General features: G+C 46.3%; 2 protein-coding genes across 10 annotated transcripts in view; one reads left to right on the plus strand and one right to left on the minus strand.

Annotated features, from left to right (window-relative positions):
• Positions 1-17905, minus strand: part of LOC128890693 (cytosolic carboxypeptidase 1-like) — a 32767-nt gene that overhangs the window by 9983 nt on the left and 4879 nt on the right. For all 8 annotated transcript variants that reach the window (XR_008460655.1, XM_054149408.1, XM_054149406.1 and 5 more), the window contains 12 exons: positions 17352-17434; positions 16868-16979; positions 16633-16775; positions 16413-16557; positions 16207-16338; positions 15961-16104; positions 15007-15178; positions 13742-13808; positions 12546-12721; positions 11880-12459; positions 11300-11809; positions 10704-10882 (listed from right to left, as the gene is read on the minus strand). Coding sequence is in view for 7 of the 8 variants with exons in the window: in XM_054149408.1 (XP_054005383.1) it covers positions 10704-10882; positions 11300-11809; positions 11880-12459; positions 12546-12721; positions 13742-13808; positions 15007-15178; positions 15961-16104; positions 16207-16338; positions 16413-16557; positions 16633-16775; positions 16868-16979; positions 17352-17434 (2443 nt within the window). In the remaining variant the exon portion in view is untranslated. The remainder of the gene's footprint in view (positions 1-10703; positions 10883-11299; positions 11810-11879; positions 12460-12545; positions 12722-13741; positions 13809-15006; positions 15179-15960; positions 16105-16206; positions 16339-16412; positions 16558-16632; positions 16776-16867; positions 16980-17351; positions 17435-17905) is intronic.
• On the plus strand, positions 2718-10656 carry LOC128890699 (uncharacterized). Of its 2 annotated transcripts, none has more exons than XM_054149428.1 (4): positions 2718-3235; positions 5937-6294; positions 7150-7312; positions 8685-8821. In XM_054149428.1, the coding sequence occupies exons 1-3, from the start codon at positions 3190-3192 to the stop codon at positions 7307-7309; spliced, it is 564 nt and encodes a 187-aa protein (XP_054005403.1). In that variant the 5' UTR covers positions 2718-3189; the 3' UTR covers positions 7310-7312; positions 8685-8821. The 2 variants fall into 2 exon arrangements, with proteins under 2 accessions (XP_054005403.1, XP_054005402.1); XM_054149427.1 differs by having other exon boundaries at positions 2719-3235; positions 7150-7305; positions 8685-10656.

Below are 17905 nucleotides of genomic sequence, written 5' to 3' on the forward strand. Positions count from 1 at the left end.
CGCTAAGAATTCGACCTGCTAAACTGACCTGCGCCAATGTAACAGCGAAACGTGACCCACGCAACGAGCCGCGGGACTCGGGAACATACTAGATCCGAGCGCGCTCCTGTTCCCTTTTCTTTTTGCTTTTCGACGGTTCGCGAGAGATAAAAGCAACCTTGTTTGTTAACGAAACGCACGGTTACGGTGAATTCGTACCTGGAATTCTACCCGCGATTCCAGTGCGGAAGAGGGGAAAGTCGTGAACTTGAAATACCTATGGCTGACAACGCGATAACGAGCACGACGATTCGCTGAACGAAAAGTAAACGAAAGGAAGTTTAATTACTACGCGCGATAACAAAGATACGAAATAATTATACGCCGAGTATCGGTTTCCTGTAACGCGACACGAGCACTTGGTATGCGTTCGAACCTGTCCCATTGAGTTATCGCGATTGAAAAAATAGTTGCTAGTACTCGTCTACACGCGTAAGCCGTTACGAGCGAAGAAATTGACGCGCGTCCTTTGCGATCGCGACGACAGCAAGGAACGAGAATATCGGATTCGTCAGGATTCTTCTCGTCCTTTGGATCGGTGGATCCAGCAACGATCGCAGGATATCGAGTCGATCGGACGTTAGTCGAAAAAAGAAGAAGAAAGATCGGCAAAGGATTTCTTACCCGAGGCAGTACAGTAAAAGTCATCTTCGATGGACAAATTTCTCTGCGATAAATGCACAGAAACCATCTCCACCACTGGAGAGTGTACCCCTTGAGGGATCCACGAGTTCGATCGCCGAGTAGAGTAACACGATCCGGGATCGGATATCTCGGCCAGACAACGTTAATGCAACGATAAAACTGTTTTTATTATTTCGGTATCTTCGCTCTGTCCTATTCTTTAACATCAGAAAATAGACGAACTCTATGATAAATGCACCAACCCGGACCCGAGCTAGTGCATTTAACTCATTCGAAATATTTTTTTTGTACGCAACAAAACCAATGCCAAATTTTGTTTGATCTCGACGACTACTTTACTCGGAATAACGGTCATTATTAATATTGCACACACGGTGTGCAACCGGTCCTATAGCCTCGGACATCAATTGCACACACTGTGTGCGATCGGTTTCGAATGGGTTAAGGAGACTTTACTCTACTCCGATACTGGTTGCGTATCGTAACCAAAGCAAGCCGGCGGCGAGTCGCGAGGTTCGTTGGAAGACGAGAAAAGTCAAGACCGCGAGATGTATTCCAGGGGCAGGTGATCACTCGAACGAGAGAAGACGTGGTCAGAAATGAAGCCTACCTTGAGATACGAGCCTTTTTGCGGCCTGCACCGTCGATATGGTCCCAAGAACGGGCCCACGACGAAGACGCTGCAAGATGGAATCTCGTGCGGCGTTGATCGCGGTTGCTACGTTAAGGTGCCAACGTCCACCGATGCATTAAGATGAAAATCGTTCCTCGAGGAGCCGAGATTTCAGTTATCTTCGCGGTATCGTAACTGGCACGGTCTATTACCGGTCTCGCTCGGCATTGGGATAATTAAGCGCCGCGGTTACGAAGCGCCTCGTCGAATACAGGTGCGCATTAAAACCGGTAAAAGTTAGCTGGATACGTTTGAACGATTGCAAAACAATTATACGTTTTTCAGAAGACAAAGATGCCTCTTTTAATGGCGGTCGTTCAATGCCAATGGCGAAAAAAAAACTAAGCGCGGAAAGACCGAGGGAATAAGAATAGACGGCGCCAAAGGCTTAACAAGGGAACCGGTTCAAACCCCTGCACGCCCGGCGTACCGACTTTCAGGGGGATTCCACCGTCACTTCGATCACCGTGCGATATATCGAGCGCGCGAATCGTTCCCGTAATGCTCCTCGATCACGGCCGTGCAAGCCTCCTCGGGCAATCAACGCAGCCCGATGAAATTTACAACGTTAAAATTCTAGAGCGAAACGTCTCACCGAAGATATTCGAATGAGACGAAAACAACCTTTACGGCGAAACGACGACGCACACGGTAGCCCTATCGAAAGATGCTCGGTATCGTTTAAGCCGGCGATACGCGTTCCTCGGCGACAGCTTGGAACATTACGTCGTTAATCGTCGACCGATGACATCGTTTCGGATGGGGAACAGAGATTTTGAGGGATGGTATGCGAAGCTCGGTAACGAAGTCTACCTTGAAACCGGGGTCTTTTTTGCGTCAGGCCGTCGATACAATTCCATTGAAGAGAACGAGGACCGTGAAGGAACGCCGCGGCGAATTCCATCGACCGCGACGTTCGACGTAAAACAAACCAAACGACACGGCCACGTTATTAATAGCTCGCACCGGCACTCCAAATAGCGCGGAGCACGGAGTTCCAGCAACAAACGATCTTCGTCCAGTAAACTACATTCACGTTTCGTTCTTCGCTCTCGAAATGCGACGCGCAGTCCGAGACCTCTTCCCCGATTCGACCGAGCGCGAAAGAGCGACTTCAATCACGTTCCAGGGGAGTACCCATGCGTCGAATTCCTTTTCATCGCGCGAATTTCACGCCCGTGAAATACATCAAACGAAAGAGGTGACTCGACGTTGTACGCGATCGACGTAGAAAGCGTTTTTCGACCGTTCGTTCGCTATTTGAACGGTATCGAGTTCGTACAGTCATCCAGGAATCTCGACCTCGGTCCAGCGATTCGCCGAACTTCGATACCGATCCTCCGAGCCAAGTTCCTCCGAGCAAAGTTCCTCTGAGCAAAGTTTCTCTGAGCAAAGTTCCTCTGAGCAAAGTTCGCGCGCACGGAGCCGTGTCAACGAACGCACTGTCGCCGTCCTCTCTAACCCTCCGGGCCCTCGGCGTTCCCTTCTGGAACCGTCCTTTTTTTACGACCCCGTCACCTCGCCGATTTTTTCGCACGACCAAAGAAGAGGTAAATTACATTTCGGATCGGTTTGTATCCCCCGTCGGCACGTACTCGCCGTCCCGCTCGCACCCGCGTCCCTTCGCGGGCTCGCTCGTCCTGCTCTAGGTTGGCCAGTGAATCATCTTCAACGACCCCCTCCTCCGGGATCCGGGCAGAAGACTCTTAAGGGGGCCCACGGCGCAGCGCGAGGCCAGTTCGAGAACGCGACCCTAACACTAACATCCGGTGTATTCCGAGAGTCGGAAACGGAAACGGCTGCTTTTGATCGATTAACCGACACACGGCAACATGAAAATCGCTCTGCTGCTGCTGGCCGTCGCGGCCTTCGCCTCAGGTTAGTAGCACCTCGTCGACTATCTACCGCAACGAGCGTCGTTCGTTCCTCTGGATCGATGGTCGATCTCGATGTTGGATCGTTGGATATCCGTGGACCCGCGTCGGCTTTACTTTCTCGCTGTAGTCAAACGATCGCGTTCTTTATCTTTCGGGAACGTATGGAGTTCATAGGTTCGCTCTCGTCGATCCTTCATCGAGTCGATGAGTCGCCATCGATATAGGATACCGAGCAGAATAGAATTCACGCGACGACTTTCGCGTGTCTGGGATTGCCACACGCGTGCATCGAAGTTTGCTGTATTTTCTCTCGTACGTTTCTTTCTCCCAAACATCGACACAAACATCCGGTACACTCGAAACCCGAAGAGAAGATCGTTACCGGTCCGTCATTCTCGATTCGTTCTTATCGCATTAGTGCTACACCGAGCGATTTTTGTTTATATCGTAGACGATACTTTGAAGTTTTCATATTTCTTATTCGGCCCAAAGTCTCAATGGCAATACACGTGTAATTCGTGAATTAAATCGCGACTCGAAGCGTTCTGGCAAGCGTCTTGTTTCGCGGGAACACTGGCGTCAGACGTCTCAAGGCCTTCAGGTCGTTTACCACCACCTGCGCCGCCGGTTTCACGATCCGGAACATTTTTGCATCGCGTGCACCCCGTGAACGTCTCCGCGTGATTTTATTTCGTTCGCGCGATTTTCGCTAATTCCTACGGTTACGGTTCGCTAATTACGCTCGCACTCGTTCCCACGTTTACCCTCTGCTGCGCGTTGTGTTATTCCTCGTCGCGCGATCGCTCGTAAATTTTATTCAAAACCACGAGGTCGTCCTTACGTACCGAGCGAAGACGTAAAATTAATACGCGACACGTCGTTCCTCGAGGCTATACGAACGCCTAAACGAGTCATAATTCGTAACTACAGTTAACCAAATAGCCGTAGAAGTTCGACGAACTCGCACGCACGGTGCGCGAATCGTGCGAACACGTCGGTTATCGTAACGTATAGAGTCATTGCGAAGCCGGCTGAAACGATGGCGTCGGTGAAGTGTACACAACCGAAGGTAAATTAAAATCGTGCCAGGGAATGACTCCGAGCTGCGCGCGCGTTGAACCATCGGACGCCATCGAGCGTCCGACGTACCTCTGTAAACATCGTACTTCTTTACCACGATTACCATTCGTTCCGTGATCAACGAGGAAGAAAAAGATGGATAGCGCCGCGATGCAAGTACGGAATTGGCGTGGCGAGACTATTCGCGACGTCGACAATGACGTTTCTAAACAGCCTCGCGTTTTGCGGTACGCGTTCGAAAAATTAACAGACGCGATTATTCGCGCGCCTTTCTAGTCGTAACGGTTCCCCGTTGCGCTACTGAAATAGGATACCAGGCAGATTAGAATTCACGCGACGATTTTCCTGTGTCTGGGACTGCCATTCGTGGCCTGGTCGGAAGTCAACGACGGAGACGTGCCTCGATGAGATAATACGGTAACGAGAAAGGAATTTCCTTCTGTATTCGTCCGGTTCTGTTGGGAGCTCGCGACACTCGATCGATCGCATTCTACCAGTTGAATCGAAAGACACCCGCTCGAGCGTACCCGCGATACGTTGGCACATGCGACGACGAAATAAAAAAAGAATAAATATTTATTTGGAAACGTATTTAAAGGGGCTTGAAACATCAAAAAATGAAAAAAAAAAAAAATCACTTTTAAAAGAATTCTTGTTACTAATATTTAAGCGATTCTGAACAGTTCTTTGTAAACAGAATCGAATTTCGAGCACTGGAAGTGATAACGAAGTTCAATTATCGAAGAAAAGGTGATGGGATTTTTGGGAATCAAAACATTGGGAACAAGGTTTTCAAACAATTTTTGTTACCACTTCCAGTACTCTAAATTCAATTGTGTGCACGGAACTGTTCAGAATCGCTTAAATTTTAATTAAAAGAAAAAAGAAAAGAAATTAAAAGAAAAAAGTTTAATTTTTTCCCATTTTTCCAAGCTCCTTAAATGAATTCGTTCGTTATTTATTCGTTCGAGGGACCATTTATCTCGATGTTGTATCGAAATACTTAGAAATTAGGAACTCGTCTATATGTATACTGCGTATATCTTCGCGCGCTTGTGCGTTGAACGCATCGCATCGTCGCAAACTGGCGTCAATTAGACACGCTGTAATTTTTTAATTAGTCGAATTCGAATTCATTAAGCGATATAACGCAACAATAGCGTAACCCATACGCGAAGTAGAAAGAAAGGTGATATAAATACTCGCAGGCTTGTAGTGCTCGTTGAACCTATTAAAAAACACTTGCCCCGGCATATGCGCGTAAATCAACCCTTTCAGAACAGAGAGCGATGTTCCATGTTCGTAACACGAATTGCCTAACGACATCCGTTCGTTATTTACGATACAAAGAACTGTGAAAGAAAATACGCGAGTTGTTCCATGCGACACAGAACATTATATACGCTTGACTTACTCGTAAAGTACTGTAGTATCCGCGCCTCCCATACCCAACAACAAGTAGTCAAACGAGAACACGAAACGTAGGGTACGGGATTGGTCTTGTAGGTAAAAGCGGTCGACTGTGGATCCGAGGATCGTGCGTTCGAATCACCGTGCCTTATTTTTCGTTCAGACTCTTACAGCACTGGTGCAAGTTTGACTCGTGAAACATCGATTTTCAGCTCAAAGAATCACAACTATCCAGCTGGACGGCGTGCAGTACTTCGTGTCAAGGATGAACCCTTACAGCCCTGAACTGAATTACTTCCTGGCCTACCAATATTGTCGTTCCCTGGGTCTCCAGCTGGCTTCGTTCGAGACGAAAGAAAAAGCCGACACGATGACGCAGTACTTGAAGAACGCCGGTTACGTAAAGTACGATTTCTGGACATCGGGCAACAAATTGGGCACAGACATGTTCCTGTGGATGAGCACAGGCCTGCCCTTCAACGCCACCTTCGACTACATGTTGAGGCGACCTGGCAACAGACCCGCCGACGTTCCACCCGGCACAGAGCCTCAACGAGTAGCGCGCGAAAGGTAATGAATTCAAGCCGTAAAATATTCAATGACGATAAACTTCCCCGTCTCGCGGCTATTAAGATGATATTTCAATGCGTCGCGTCGAATCTCCGTCGAAACGTTCTCCACGGGTCTTTAAATAACGTTTTACGATTCGCGAAACTACGAAGGGGGTAAAGTAGAATAGCTAGTGACTCTAAACTTTATTTAAACATTCGGAAGGGCATGTCGTTATGGTTCGAAAGAAACCGCTGGAGCGAAGCGAGGTCAGTGACGAAGAATTCGTCACGTACTCGGAAACCTTGTCGGTCCTATACTTTGTTTAAACAAGTCAAGATGGGACACAGCTGCGCACCCTCTCGACTTGTGTAGCGTAAAGAAACCTCGACACGCGCAGAGACGGTTTTTATAAATGAAAACTTTCTCTTCTCGGAAGAGAAAATCGAACATCAACCCTTGCTGTCTAAGAAAATCTTGTAACCTTCGAAACGCTACCTCCGAATCTACCTGTGAGTCACGCGATAGGAACCGAGGGGTCAACGGTCTCGCCAGGACCGGAAGTTGAACGAGAAAGACAAGCGCCACGGACAAAAGTAAACTCGATTGCGTCTGCATCGTGTACACGAAGACAATGGCTCGGACAACGATTCGTTATCACGAACGATAATTGTCGAGGTCCCTTCCACGGTTCGCGCCTCTATCCGGAAGCGCGTGCATCGAATCGATAAACGACTTCGGACCGAATTGATTTAACACGTTCACGGCGACGTGCGCCACCGGTGGCTCACAACTTCTACGTCCCATCGGGCGGCGTGTACCACCGCGCCGACGTGAACGTGTTAAATTCTAAATTCGACGCTTTTCTCGTTACAGCGGCGACAGCGGCAGCGCCGACGGATGCGTGGCAATGGTGGCGCCCACGTTAGCCTGGGAAGCGCAGGACTGCACTCTGGTTAAGGACTTCATCTGCGAGCAAACAAGATGCTACTACTACAACTACGGCAGCATTCCAGTCTCTGCGACTCAGGGGTAAGAGGTGAGATAATACTTGTCACAAAAATACACGAAACTGCCAAGAGAGAGAAAGAGAGAAAGAAAGAGAGAGAGAGAGAGAGAGATAAACAGATAGGACTATCGAAGGATTTCAACGTGTTCCTCTAAGGTGAATGTAGATGGGGCACGGGCAAGAAAATGTTACATGATAGAAACCGATAAGATATGCAAAGAGGATTGCTTTCTATGGACGCGTACATGCGTCCATAGCACTCGAAGGGATAATTTACGCGCGAAGAGTTCGCGTGCAAATTAAAATCCCAATCTTGTCTGGTAGTCGAACGAATGTTTTTTTTTCCGTGCAGATGATAGCCCTTTATCGAAATAATATAGACTGAATAAGAAAGTAAAGTAGATTGGTACTTGGGAAACAGCACGATATCCGTTGGTGTCGTGCGAACGTACTCGCTTGCTATCGGTGATATTAATACGATACGACGAAAATGAAATGCAATAATGCAACGCAGCTTGTAATCGATTGCGCCTTCTCTCGCTTCTCGCAAACGACAACAGTCACACCGCACATTACACGCAAACGTTTAAGAAAGTGCGAACGCTACCGTTCTATAGAATACAGTTTGATTTTGTCAAACATGTAGTTACATCGCACTAATATCGAACTATACAGGTAATGGTTTCATACTTTTCTTCGCTAGTAATGCTTTAAATATAATATCACACCACGATTAACGCCATTAACACACCACGACCACACGACACTTTACGATCACTCGTTTCTTTTCTAACTTAAACGTCCCATATACGATACGATCTGTCGTATGACCAACGACTTAGACGAGTCCCATCGACCGTTTGAACGGGAGTTGCATTGTTTGTGGCGCGTGCCGTCGTATCCCTCAGAAGTTGGGCATGCCACAAATCTGTCGTACGACGAGACGTTTCACGATGCAAACTTTCATATTTGACGCAAGATATTACCGCGATTATGTAGTCTTTGATATCAATTTTATCGCAAAAATATCAGGAATCGATTGAAGTTGCTTCGGTAAAGTTTTGATAAAAATTGCGGCGATCGGTGTTTCCAATTCCTAATGGCAAAAGACGGCGTCGTACGACAGATCATATCGTGTATGGGACGTTTTATTCCTGATAAGTTAAAGATCAGTTCTACCTAAAAAAAAAAAACTATTTTCAAGTACAAACAAGTGCTGTCCATAAGTGAGGCGTGAGACGTACGCATTTAACGTAACATCAATTAACGTTACCGGCAAATTCCGAAACTTACTTTGGACAGCGCTGTTACAAACGAGGGAAATCTGCTCCTTCTCGTTTGGAGATCTATGGCTCCGGCAAGGCAGCGACAAACTCCCCTAAGCCCAGCCGCTAATTTACAGAAATCGCAGACCCTACATAACAACCACCTTGGCGCCAGCCAGCGACGACCAGGTCAACGACCACGAGGAAACCAACGCCAACAAGAACGACGAGACACAGGACAACAGCGACATCGACGAGAACGCAACACCGGAAGAGGAAAGTTCCGTCGATGAAAAATTACCTGAAGACCCGGTCGTCGGCAGGCTGATCACCACGGCCGTTCCCGCATCTGACAAGCGACAGCAGCAACCGATAACGCCGTCGACGTCCTCGCCCGTCGTCACCGAGGACCACGAGGAGCCCACGAACGCTGAACTGGACAAAGCCAGGCCCGATCATCTCCCGGACATCACGAGCCTTTTCACCGACAGCCCTCAGGCACCTCAAGCTAGGAGCGACAACGTGTTCGAAGGTTTGAAAACCCGGGAGATCCATCGATCGTCCCTTCGATCGTCCTCCGACATGAAAGTCGAGCATCGAGAATCGGCCGATTACTTCGAGACCCAGTCCGAGACCGAGTCCCCTAACAACGGGTTGGAAGATGCTCACACGGTCGGGCCGTACGACAGCATCCAGGACTATTACGCGAACGACCAACCGGAGGCGGCCGAGTCGTCGATGATGAAGGATCAGGATGACGACAGTAGCACGATCCTGCCAGAGGCGGAACCGGCCTACAGGTACAACATTAAAGTACGCACCAACGGCAAAGTATTAGATCCTCCGTCCAAGTAACGCTTCAAAACCCTTTAGACAGCGTCGCGTTATTCGTTGATAAGTGAAGTAAGAGAGATTCCCGAAGAACTAGATATGTATTAGTACGTTATCGCGTGTATATCGTGACACATCGCGCGAGGGACGCCACCGCCAGCGTAGCGCTGGTGTCGTTCGCGTCAATCATCGCTCATCGTTCGTTCTGATCCGAGGAATTTATCGGTAGTGCTCGTTGGATTTTTTCCCCCGTGTTCGACCGTTGAGCTTTTCGGTCGGCAGGAGAACGAGATCCCGAGGCCATTGGAGATCATTCGAAAACGATAGTGGGAGTCGTCACGTTTTGAATTAAATTCGAAGATATCCTAAAAGACCAAAAGGTTACTCGCGAGAGAGCAAAAGATAGAAAGAGAGAGAGAGAGAGAGAGAGAAATTGTAAATTTGTAGAGGGTCTCCTCCTGCCGACGATCATTCGACGATAGTCGAACATCGTTCTCGCAAGGGCATTTACTCGACCATTAAATTCGATCGACCTTAATCGCACACATGTGGCACTGGCGGACACGTTGCGTATCCGCGTCGCGATCAATTTTTTTCTATTTTTCGGTCGCCTTCTATCGGTATACGTATCGTTAACTATTAGCTATTCACTCGTAGCTCGTAGATAATAACACGAACGTGAGAACTGGTCCGCGTGGGATCTCAGGCATTAAGGTAGAAACAGGAAGAAACGTACAGCGAACTATTATCGTTTGGTAAGGCTAACTGGAATCATTATTGGTGTAGGGTTGGGGAGTCCGTCAGCGCCACTTCATAGGTATCGGAGTAAATCATCTTAGTTAACGTTATTCGTACATCTGCAAGACGAAACGTTTCACAGTCGATCGACTCTCTCCCCGGTTCTCGATGATTTTGATCCGAGTATTGAACAGTATCGTGCAACGATTCGACCGAACGCTCTCGATCGAACTTCTGTCAATATTTAAACAAGGTCCAAGAATTGGAGCTCGAAGAATGCCAAACGAGCTATATGTTATCGATTAACGAAGCATGGATCGTAACGTTTCTGTCATCCAGAGGTACGACAATCGGCACGCGTGTAGTTCGGTATCGCGAAACAGTTCTCTAATCGCTACGATTAAGTCATCGTCGCATCGATCTTTAAATATCCGTTGCGTAAACACACCGCGAATGTGTAACTTGTGTAATTGAATATTAATAAAGGTACGAATACACTCTCAAGACGCAGAAATAATTTCTCTCGTCCTTCGGGTGTCGTCGATCCCATAAAGTGGCGAACTGATGACGTACGTGTCGCTACTTACCATCCGTTCACCACTCCCTCGATGTTCAGCATGGGGACGATTTTGAACACATAGTCGTCGCGTAAGTTCGACGCGCAGGGATTGTTGCTCAGCAGTGCTTCGAGGGTTCCGTGCATCACCCAAGAGGCATTGCTCTCGCCTGGATGGACCCTCGACGTCAGAAATATTACCTTGCGATTCTGGAAAACAGATAAATGTTAACGCGATCCAAATTCCAACGTGGCGCGTGTAAATATACAGGGTGTCCCATTTAAGTTGAGATTGTACAAACTCTCGAAGACACGAGATTAGAAAAAAAAAAAAAAAACAACAAACTGACACAGGTCCTTTGGTGTTTCAAACTATTAGACCGAATGCACAGGGGCGCAACCGATTTGAAATTACTGTTGCAAACCGTTTGCGCTCTTTGTTTGACCTACTCTACTATCTTTGTTTTACCTAGATCCACGGTCGCATGCAACTAGTTTCAAAGTGGTTCGAAACTGATCAATTGCGTCCGTGTGCGATCGACCTTACTGTATACCTATACCTTTCCCTTAAGATAACACCTAATTAAATAGGACACCCGGTATTTAACTTGCTGCAATTAAACTCACCTGTATAGGATTACTCTTCGAATCCAAAGAAGTGATAGTCAACAGAGGGTTCTCGTTTCCGTTCAACGTCTCGCACAGATTATCTGCGCGAAAGTAAGCGTTCGGTGGAACCCTCTTGGTCCATTTCCATATGTTGCTCATCAACTTGCTGTACGTGTAGGGGAAATGATACGCTAGGTAACAAACGTCGTAAGCGTGAGGGAATATCACCGTGAACGATGTCGTAAAGTAGTTCTTCCCTTTCGTTGGTCGCTGGTAACAGTTGCGGTAGTAGCAGATGTCGGCGCCGGTTCTGACCCAGCCTGGTCTACCTAGCTGGGCCTCGGTCACGCTGAAGAGAATCGGCTTCATCCCAAAGTTGAACTGCGAGTTCGCTTTCTCGCAGTTGATGATGTTGAACGTGTACGCAAGATTCGCCTCCATGTTCGACACCTCGAAATAGAACCACTGGTGCCTGGAGCCGCTGTTCACGTCCGGCGTCAGGATCAGATCGTACTCTCTCGGGCCTATCTGTTAGGAAACGGACAGGAAAGAATTCAATTTTCGATTCGTAAAGTCTCAAACGCCGCTAGAATTTTACCTGAATGACTTTCCTCAAGTTACCGCTCTCGAATCTAGACTCGAAGTGCAAGTACTTGGCGTCGCCGCAACGCTTCCCTATCCTGTTCTCGTCCCAGTTGCACAAAGTCTTGTCGCTCGAAACTTGACCGTCCGCGGCGACATCGTTGGAGGCTACAGCATCGAGATCGTAGACCACCTCTTGCATCAGCGTGCCGCCGCGGAGGCCCCGTTCAACGCACGTGAGAAGCTTCGATCGACAGACCCACCTGTCTTTGTTGTGCAACGGTTCTTCCTTACCGAGACCATCGCCGCCGACCAGATCCGGGTACGCGACCTTCACGAAACTGATGACACTTTTCACTCTGCTCGCCACCACGCAGTACGCCTGCTGATCCGTCATGTTCGATGGCATGTTGTCGAATACTTTGATCGGTCTGCTATCCTTCTCCGTTCGATCATTTTCCGGATCGTCTTTCGTCGCACCGTTCGCGAGCTCCTCGACAGAGTCCACTAGATCGACCAACGACTGTTCCGTCGAGGACCTAGCTAGGTAAACCTGAGATTGCAGGTTACCCAGTTCCTCGAAGAACACGTTGTACCTAACCAACGAGAATAATCGAAGAGAATAAAAAGAAGATTTACCACGGGAAAATATTAACGCTATCGTAAGAAATTGTTGTCATACTCGTTGAGATCTTCCTCGGATCTCTGCGACGTGAAGACACCCGCGAAGAATTTACTTTCGTCCACTTCGTCGGCTGCGTGCATAGGCGTGTCGTTCGATCTCGAATTCTGACTTTCCTCGTCGTCGCCGGAGTCGAGGTCGCTGTACAGTCTTCCCAGCGAGGCCACGCTGTTCGCCTGCGTAGTAACATTTCATGCGAACGAGACAATTTTTCTTACGAGCACGAAATTTCGGTTACGATACGAGAAATCCTCGCGTCTCGAACGGTTTACGAACTCGAATGGTTTCTCCCCACTTGTGGCGTCGTTTCGCGCGCAGCCTAGGAGCCGTTCGAGGCTCAGGACCGTGTCACTTCGCCGGGACCTTGCGAACATATTCCTAACGGGGGTTTCCAGAGTGACAGCGTTGAAAGTAGGTGATTTTCATGATTTTTTTTTTTTTTTTTTTTTTTTTTAAAGTATTAATAATTATCGAATAATCTGTCTTGGGATATAAAGAAACATCCAGGAAATAGAAGAAGAAAAATGTTATTATTGCCAAGTATTAGGTTGTCTGAAAAGTTTCTTTCGTTTTATTGATAATTAATACATACGCGATATTTTATGTCTAATGTTACGTTATTGAATTGTGTACGATTCATTTCGCTCGATTACTGTTACAACATCTAAGAAATTAGATTGTCTATTTATATAAACACTGCCGCACAAAATAATTGAGTGCAAATTACGAAAGAAACTTTTGGGCAAACCTAACACTTCCGGATTGTTGGTGTGCAGTATAACACCTGTTAGAAGCATCCGATAACTGAAACTGAAAAGTTTTCTTAAAGTTAGATCGTTCATGCCGGTGATGTACCATTATACACGAGGACTGAAAGGTTCCTAGCACATGAAGAAAAACTGAAAAATCGATTTCGTATTGCCAGTAAAAATGTCGTTAAATACGCGTTGATATAAGTCGATAGTACCCCCTGGGTGACGTGGAAAGCTATCAAAAATATGTTGAGCAGGTACCGGTGACAGTGGCACGGTTCTGAGTCTCCAGGCAGCTCATTGGCTGCGATCGGGCTGTGCGGGTTGTTTATCGAAAAATGGCCGAAAAGTGCAAATCTTGCCGAGCACTGGTTTACGGGTACGGAGCGTATCGAAACGTTACGTTCAACGCGTGACATCATTCCGTTCGACAAAAATACGCACCTGGCTGTCGATGTCGCTACCGCTTTCAGCGCTGTTCGGCCTGACGTTCGCCTCCGGTAACACGAATCTACAAGTATCGACGATTATGTTTATTTACTCGACGCATGATTTACTTTCTTCTCTAGATTCGGTTCTCGACGCGCAGAACGTTTAAGAATACCTACGGTGACTCCCAGAAATATCCGGACGCTAGTGTGTGGTTAGCTTTATGACTTAATATCGTAGTTATTAAAAAAGCAATTGTCTTCGTTACCTTTTCCAATAATGAGTCATTTGTTAATGTTATTAAAGATGTATACGTTGATCCAAAAATTTACATAAATTACATAATAGCGATAAACAAACGAAAGAATATCACATTTTCGGGCACGATAAAAACACGGAGGAGGCATTTTAATGGTGTGGGGATGGATCTCGACTTCCGACGTCGGCAATTTAGTCTTTGTCGATGGCATCGTGGTTAAGGAGATGCTTATTTGAATATTTTAAAAAGCATTTTTAAAGCAAAATTTAAAACAAATTGCAGAAAAAATGGGAATTGCTGAAGATTTGTAATTTTACCAGGATAATGATTCTAAACATAAGTCGCGCATCGTCTAACAATTTTTATTGTATAATTGCCCCAAAGTCCTTCGTCCGCCTCCACAATCACCAGACCTTAACCCTATAGAAAACTTATGGGATAAGTTGAACCAACGGATTCGCAAGGCACCCATTCGTTCCAAAGAAGAACTTAAAATTAGGCTTCAAGAAGAATGGGCATCCATTTCGACAGAATATTTAAACAAAATAATTTCTAATGTGCCGAATGTGGAACATATAACGTTTAATTTTAATTAATAAATGTTATTCCTCGTAGTGTCCGAATATTGTTCTGACCCGAAAATGCGGTATTCTTTCGTTTGTTTATTGTTATTATGTAATTTATGTAAATTTTCCGGATTAATGTATGTATCTTTAATAACGTTAATAAACGATTTATTATTGGAAAAAGTAACGAGGACGATTCCTTTTTTAATAACTACGATATTAAGCCATAACGCTAACCATACACCGGTGTCCGAATATATATGGGAGTCACTGTAACTCCGCGAAGAACTAAAGCGCGTTCCTCTTACGCTGAGACTTCGCGGAGGTAGGATCAAAAAGAATTTGTCGCGCTATCGTTCTCTGAATGCTATTCAGACGCGGCGTTGTCAGCCCAGATCGTCGATAAACCGTTGCTGAAAGAGCCGAATCATTTTGACCTTGAAAGTTTCGTTCACCTTGCCGGCGACATTTCGGGTACCGGCAACTCCTTCTTCTCCAGACATTGATTGATTATCCCGCATATACGCGACAAGAGACAATCGTAAGCTTTATCCTCCGGACAGTTGCTGCAGAACCGGTACAGTACCTGCAGGCCATTGTTCGCTTTGATAGCCTTTCTTCCAGCTTCTGAAACGAACAAAAGGACGCGTGTAATGGCAACTCGCACAAGACAACGAGTGAAATATAAAGGACATAGAAGGTGACGCAAGTATAAACGAACGGTACACTTCAATTTCACCCGAATTTCATATTTATCGGAGTCACGAGAAAATATATACGTTTAACCCGTTGATCGCCAAGAACTAAAAAGATCAATTCTGAGAGTTAGACATCAAAGGAGATGAATTCAAATGAAATTCATGAACACGGTATTGTCTCGAAACAAGCAACTGCTTCCTGTCTCGAAATAAGCAAGTCGCTATCCCCACGTTTTTATTCAAAGTCCGAGAGGCCCGTGAAAGCGAGAAGCTATAAATCTTTCACGGCCGACCGAACAGATTAGTGGAAGAGCATTAGTGTTTACTGTTTTCTCTTTCTCTGGCCTGTGTATTCTCCGAAATACTATTATTAGTCGTACGTGTACCTTCCGTTCGTTCGGCTTTACTAGTACTAAAATGAAAAAGCATGTTGTCTTGTATCATTCTCCAAAGCACAACACTCATGCTCGAGCGATCACTTCATAGTTGACCGCTACACCGAACACCTTGTATTGTCTACGAGTTCGTCACGCTCGGGACAAAGTCAAGCAGAATGGCATGCCTCTCTCGCCGGTCCCGATCGAGATGCTTATTTCGAGACAATACCACTGTATCGATGTATGTAGTTAAATAATATTCAAACTTGACAGAAATTTTCAAGAATATTCGTCTGGCAGTCAACGTGTCCAAGATTCTCTTCGATGCACTCACTTATGATGCAGAGATGTTGCAAAGTAATCAGAGCGTAGTTACAGATTTTCAGTCTCATCTGCCCGTCGAATCTTTCCCATCTCTCGAAGATCCTCATCAGAAGGTAAACCATCCCCACCTTCACGAACTTCGTGCAGCACAATTCTATCGAGTATCGAACCGAGTGAATTTCGCGACGGTCTATTGTAACCAGTTACCGTCGCTATTAAAAAAAAAAAAAAAAGAAATGGTAAATGGTATACGTACTGCTCGTCGTTAAATATTTAAAGCACTCTAACAGAAATCTGAGTTTCAGATGAGGCGTGTAGCTCATGGAAAGAAACGTTTTTTCCAACGTGCTGGCGATCCCGTCCTTCACTAGCGCCTGAAGGGTGAACGCTAGATAGAAAAGAACGTCGGTTAAGTAAACGTTACGAAGTACGTAGTAGTATACTTTGTAAGAATTTACTTACAGTTTCTGGCGAGACACTTCATGATGAGCAACAGGGACAATAACATCTTGCTGTTGTTGTAATGCTGTTTCAGAAGCATGTGGAACACTTTTACGGCGTTAAGCAGTTTCATCTTCGAAGCGAACTTCTGGTCCCTCTGGGCAATCTGTAATTTTCGTTGAATGGAGATCGTAACGAGCACTCGAGGACTTGGATAAACGAAATTAAAGTGACGTCCTACTTGGCCCAAAATCCACAGCACTTCCTGCGTGAGGACTTCGCTCGAAATAGTGTCCGCATGTTGCAGGTTAATTAAAAGTTTAAGTAGAACTTGCGTGATACCTAAATTGATCAGCTGCATCACCGTCGTCCGGCTGCTAGACTCTGCAAACGATAACGAATCGTCAAGTCCATCGATCGCGAATCATTCGCTCCTCGAACATCGACACGAACGATAAGTTAGAAATTTCTGTTACTTGTGGCACTCTTGTTCTTGTTCCCTTTAGACTTTCCCCTGGTAAAACGGGGCGATATGCACTCGTGGATTATGCAAGCGACGCTATAGTTGATCACGTGATCCTTGCAGTTCTGTAACAAACAAATTTTTAGAAACCAGGATGGAAAGCGAGTCGAAGCGCGGCGATTGAATGTACTCGAGGGATGTAGTAGGTGCGCGCAAATGCCACGAGGATAATTACTACGGTCTGCGTGCGTGCAGCACTTATCAGAAAATGGAACAAACGGATTTCTGGATTTCCACTGTCGACAAGATAGACAGCGGAGTCACCGCGTGTTGATGCGACCTAACCACGCCATTCCGTGCAAACAACGTGGATCGTCATGTAGCTATCCGACGCGGTCGTATGCGATAATATAAAAATATATCGAAGGTAAAGTTCGTATTATAATATTTGCAGAGTAAAGTAAATTCCTATTTAGGTTGAATTTTTGACAATCCACCTCCAGCGTCGCGATGAATATTTCCATCGCTCCGGAATTCTTGCGCCATAGTTTTTCCAACGTGCGCTCCCGTATCCGTCGATCTGAAACATACATTTTTTATTTCAGTAGCAGATCGAAAAGTGATAACAAACTGTTCGGTTGAGAGAGGATTCGTACAACCGCGGTAAAAATCCTCTGAAACACGATGTAAATGTTCACCGAAGCAATGTACTTTCCCGTTGGCAAACATTTTCACGTCTCTGTCGTGATAAATAATGGGACGAACAGGTGCGATGAGTAACAATGCCTTCCATGCGAATACCAAGCGTACCGCGAATTGGCGAAATGCACGGTTCTCGTTTCAGACTTGTCACAAGGCCAATCATTCCCAATGCCATGAACACTATCCACGCAAAAACTGGACATCGATATTTCATGCCAAAAGACTGGCCGAGCAGAGCTATCGGTTGCCACCGCAGAACGCTTCTCGAAATACTCGGTCATTTAAGAGACGCTCTATTTTCTCGAGCACTGATATACTTCAACCACGATACGACAACGCGTATAAATTG

The sequence above is a fragment of the Hylaeus anthracinus genome, unplaced genomic scaffold (assembly GCF_026225885.1).
Source record: "Hylaeus anthracinus isolate JK02 unplaced genomic scaffold, UHH_iyHylAnth1.0_haploid 12001, whole genome shotgun sequence".
Classification (NCBI taxonomy): domain Eukaryota; kingdom Metazoa; phylum Arthropoda; class Insecta; order Hymenoptera; family Colletidae; genus Hylaeus; species Hylaeus anthracinus.

Coding starts and splice junctions, on each gene's coding strand:
- LOC128890699 (XM_054149427.1), top strand. CDS start 3,190: ATGAAAATCGCTCTGCTGCTGCTGGCCGTCGCGGCCTTCGCCTCAG. Junction 3,236..5,936: donor CGTCGCGGCCTTCGCCTCAG/GTTAGTAGCACC, acceptor ATCGATTTTCAG/CTCAAAGAATCACAACTATC. Junction 7,306..8,684: donor CCAGTCTCTGCGACTCAGGG/GTAAGAGGTGAG, acceptor GCTAATTTACAG/AAATCGCAGACCCTACATAA.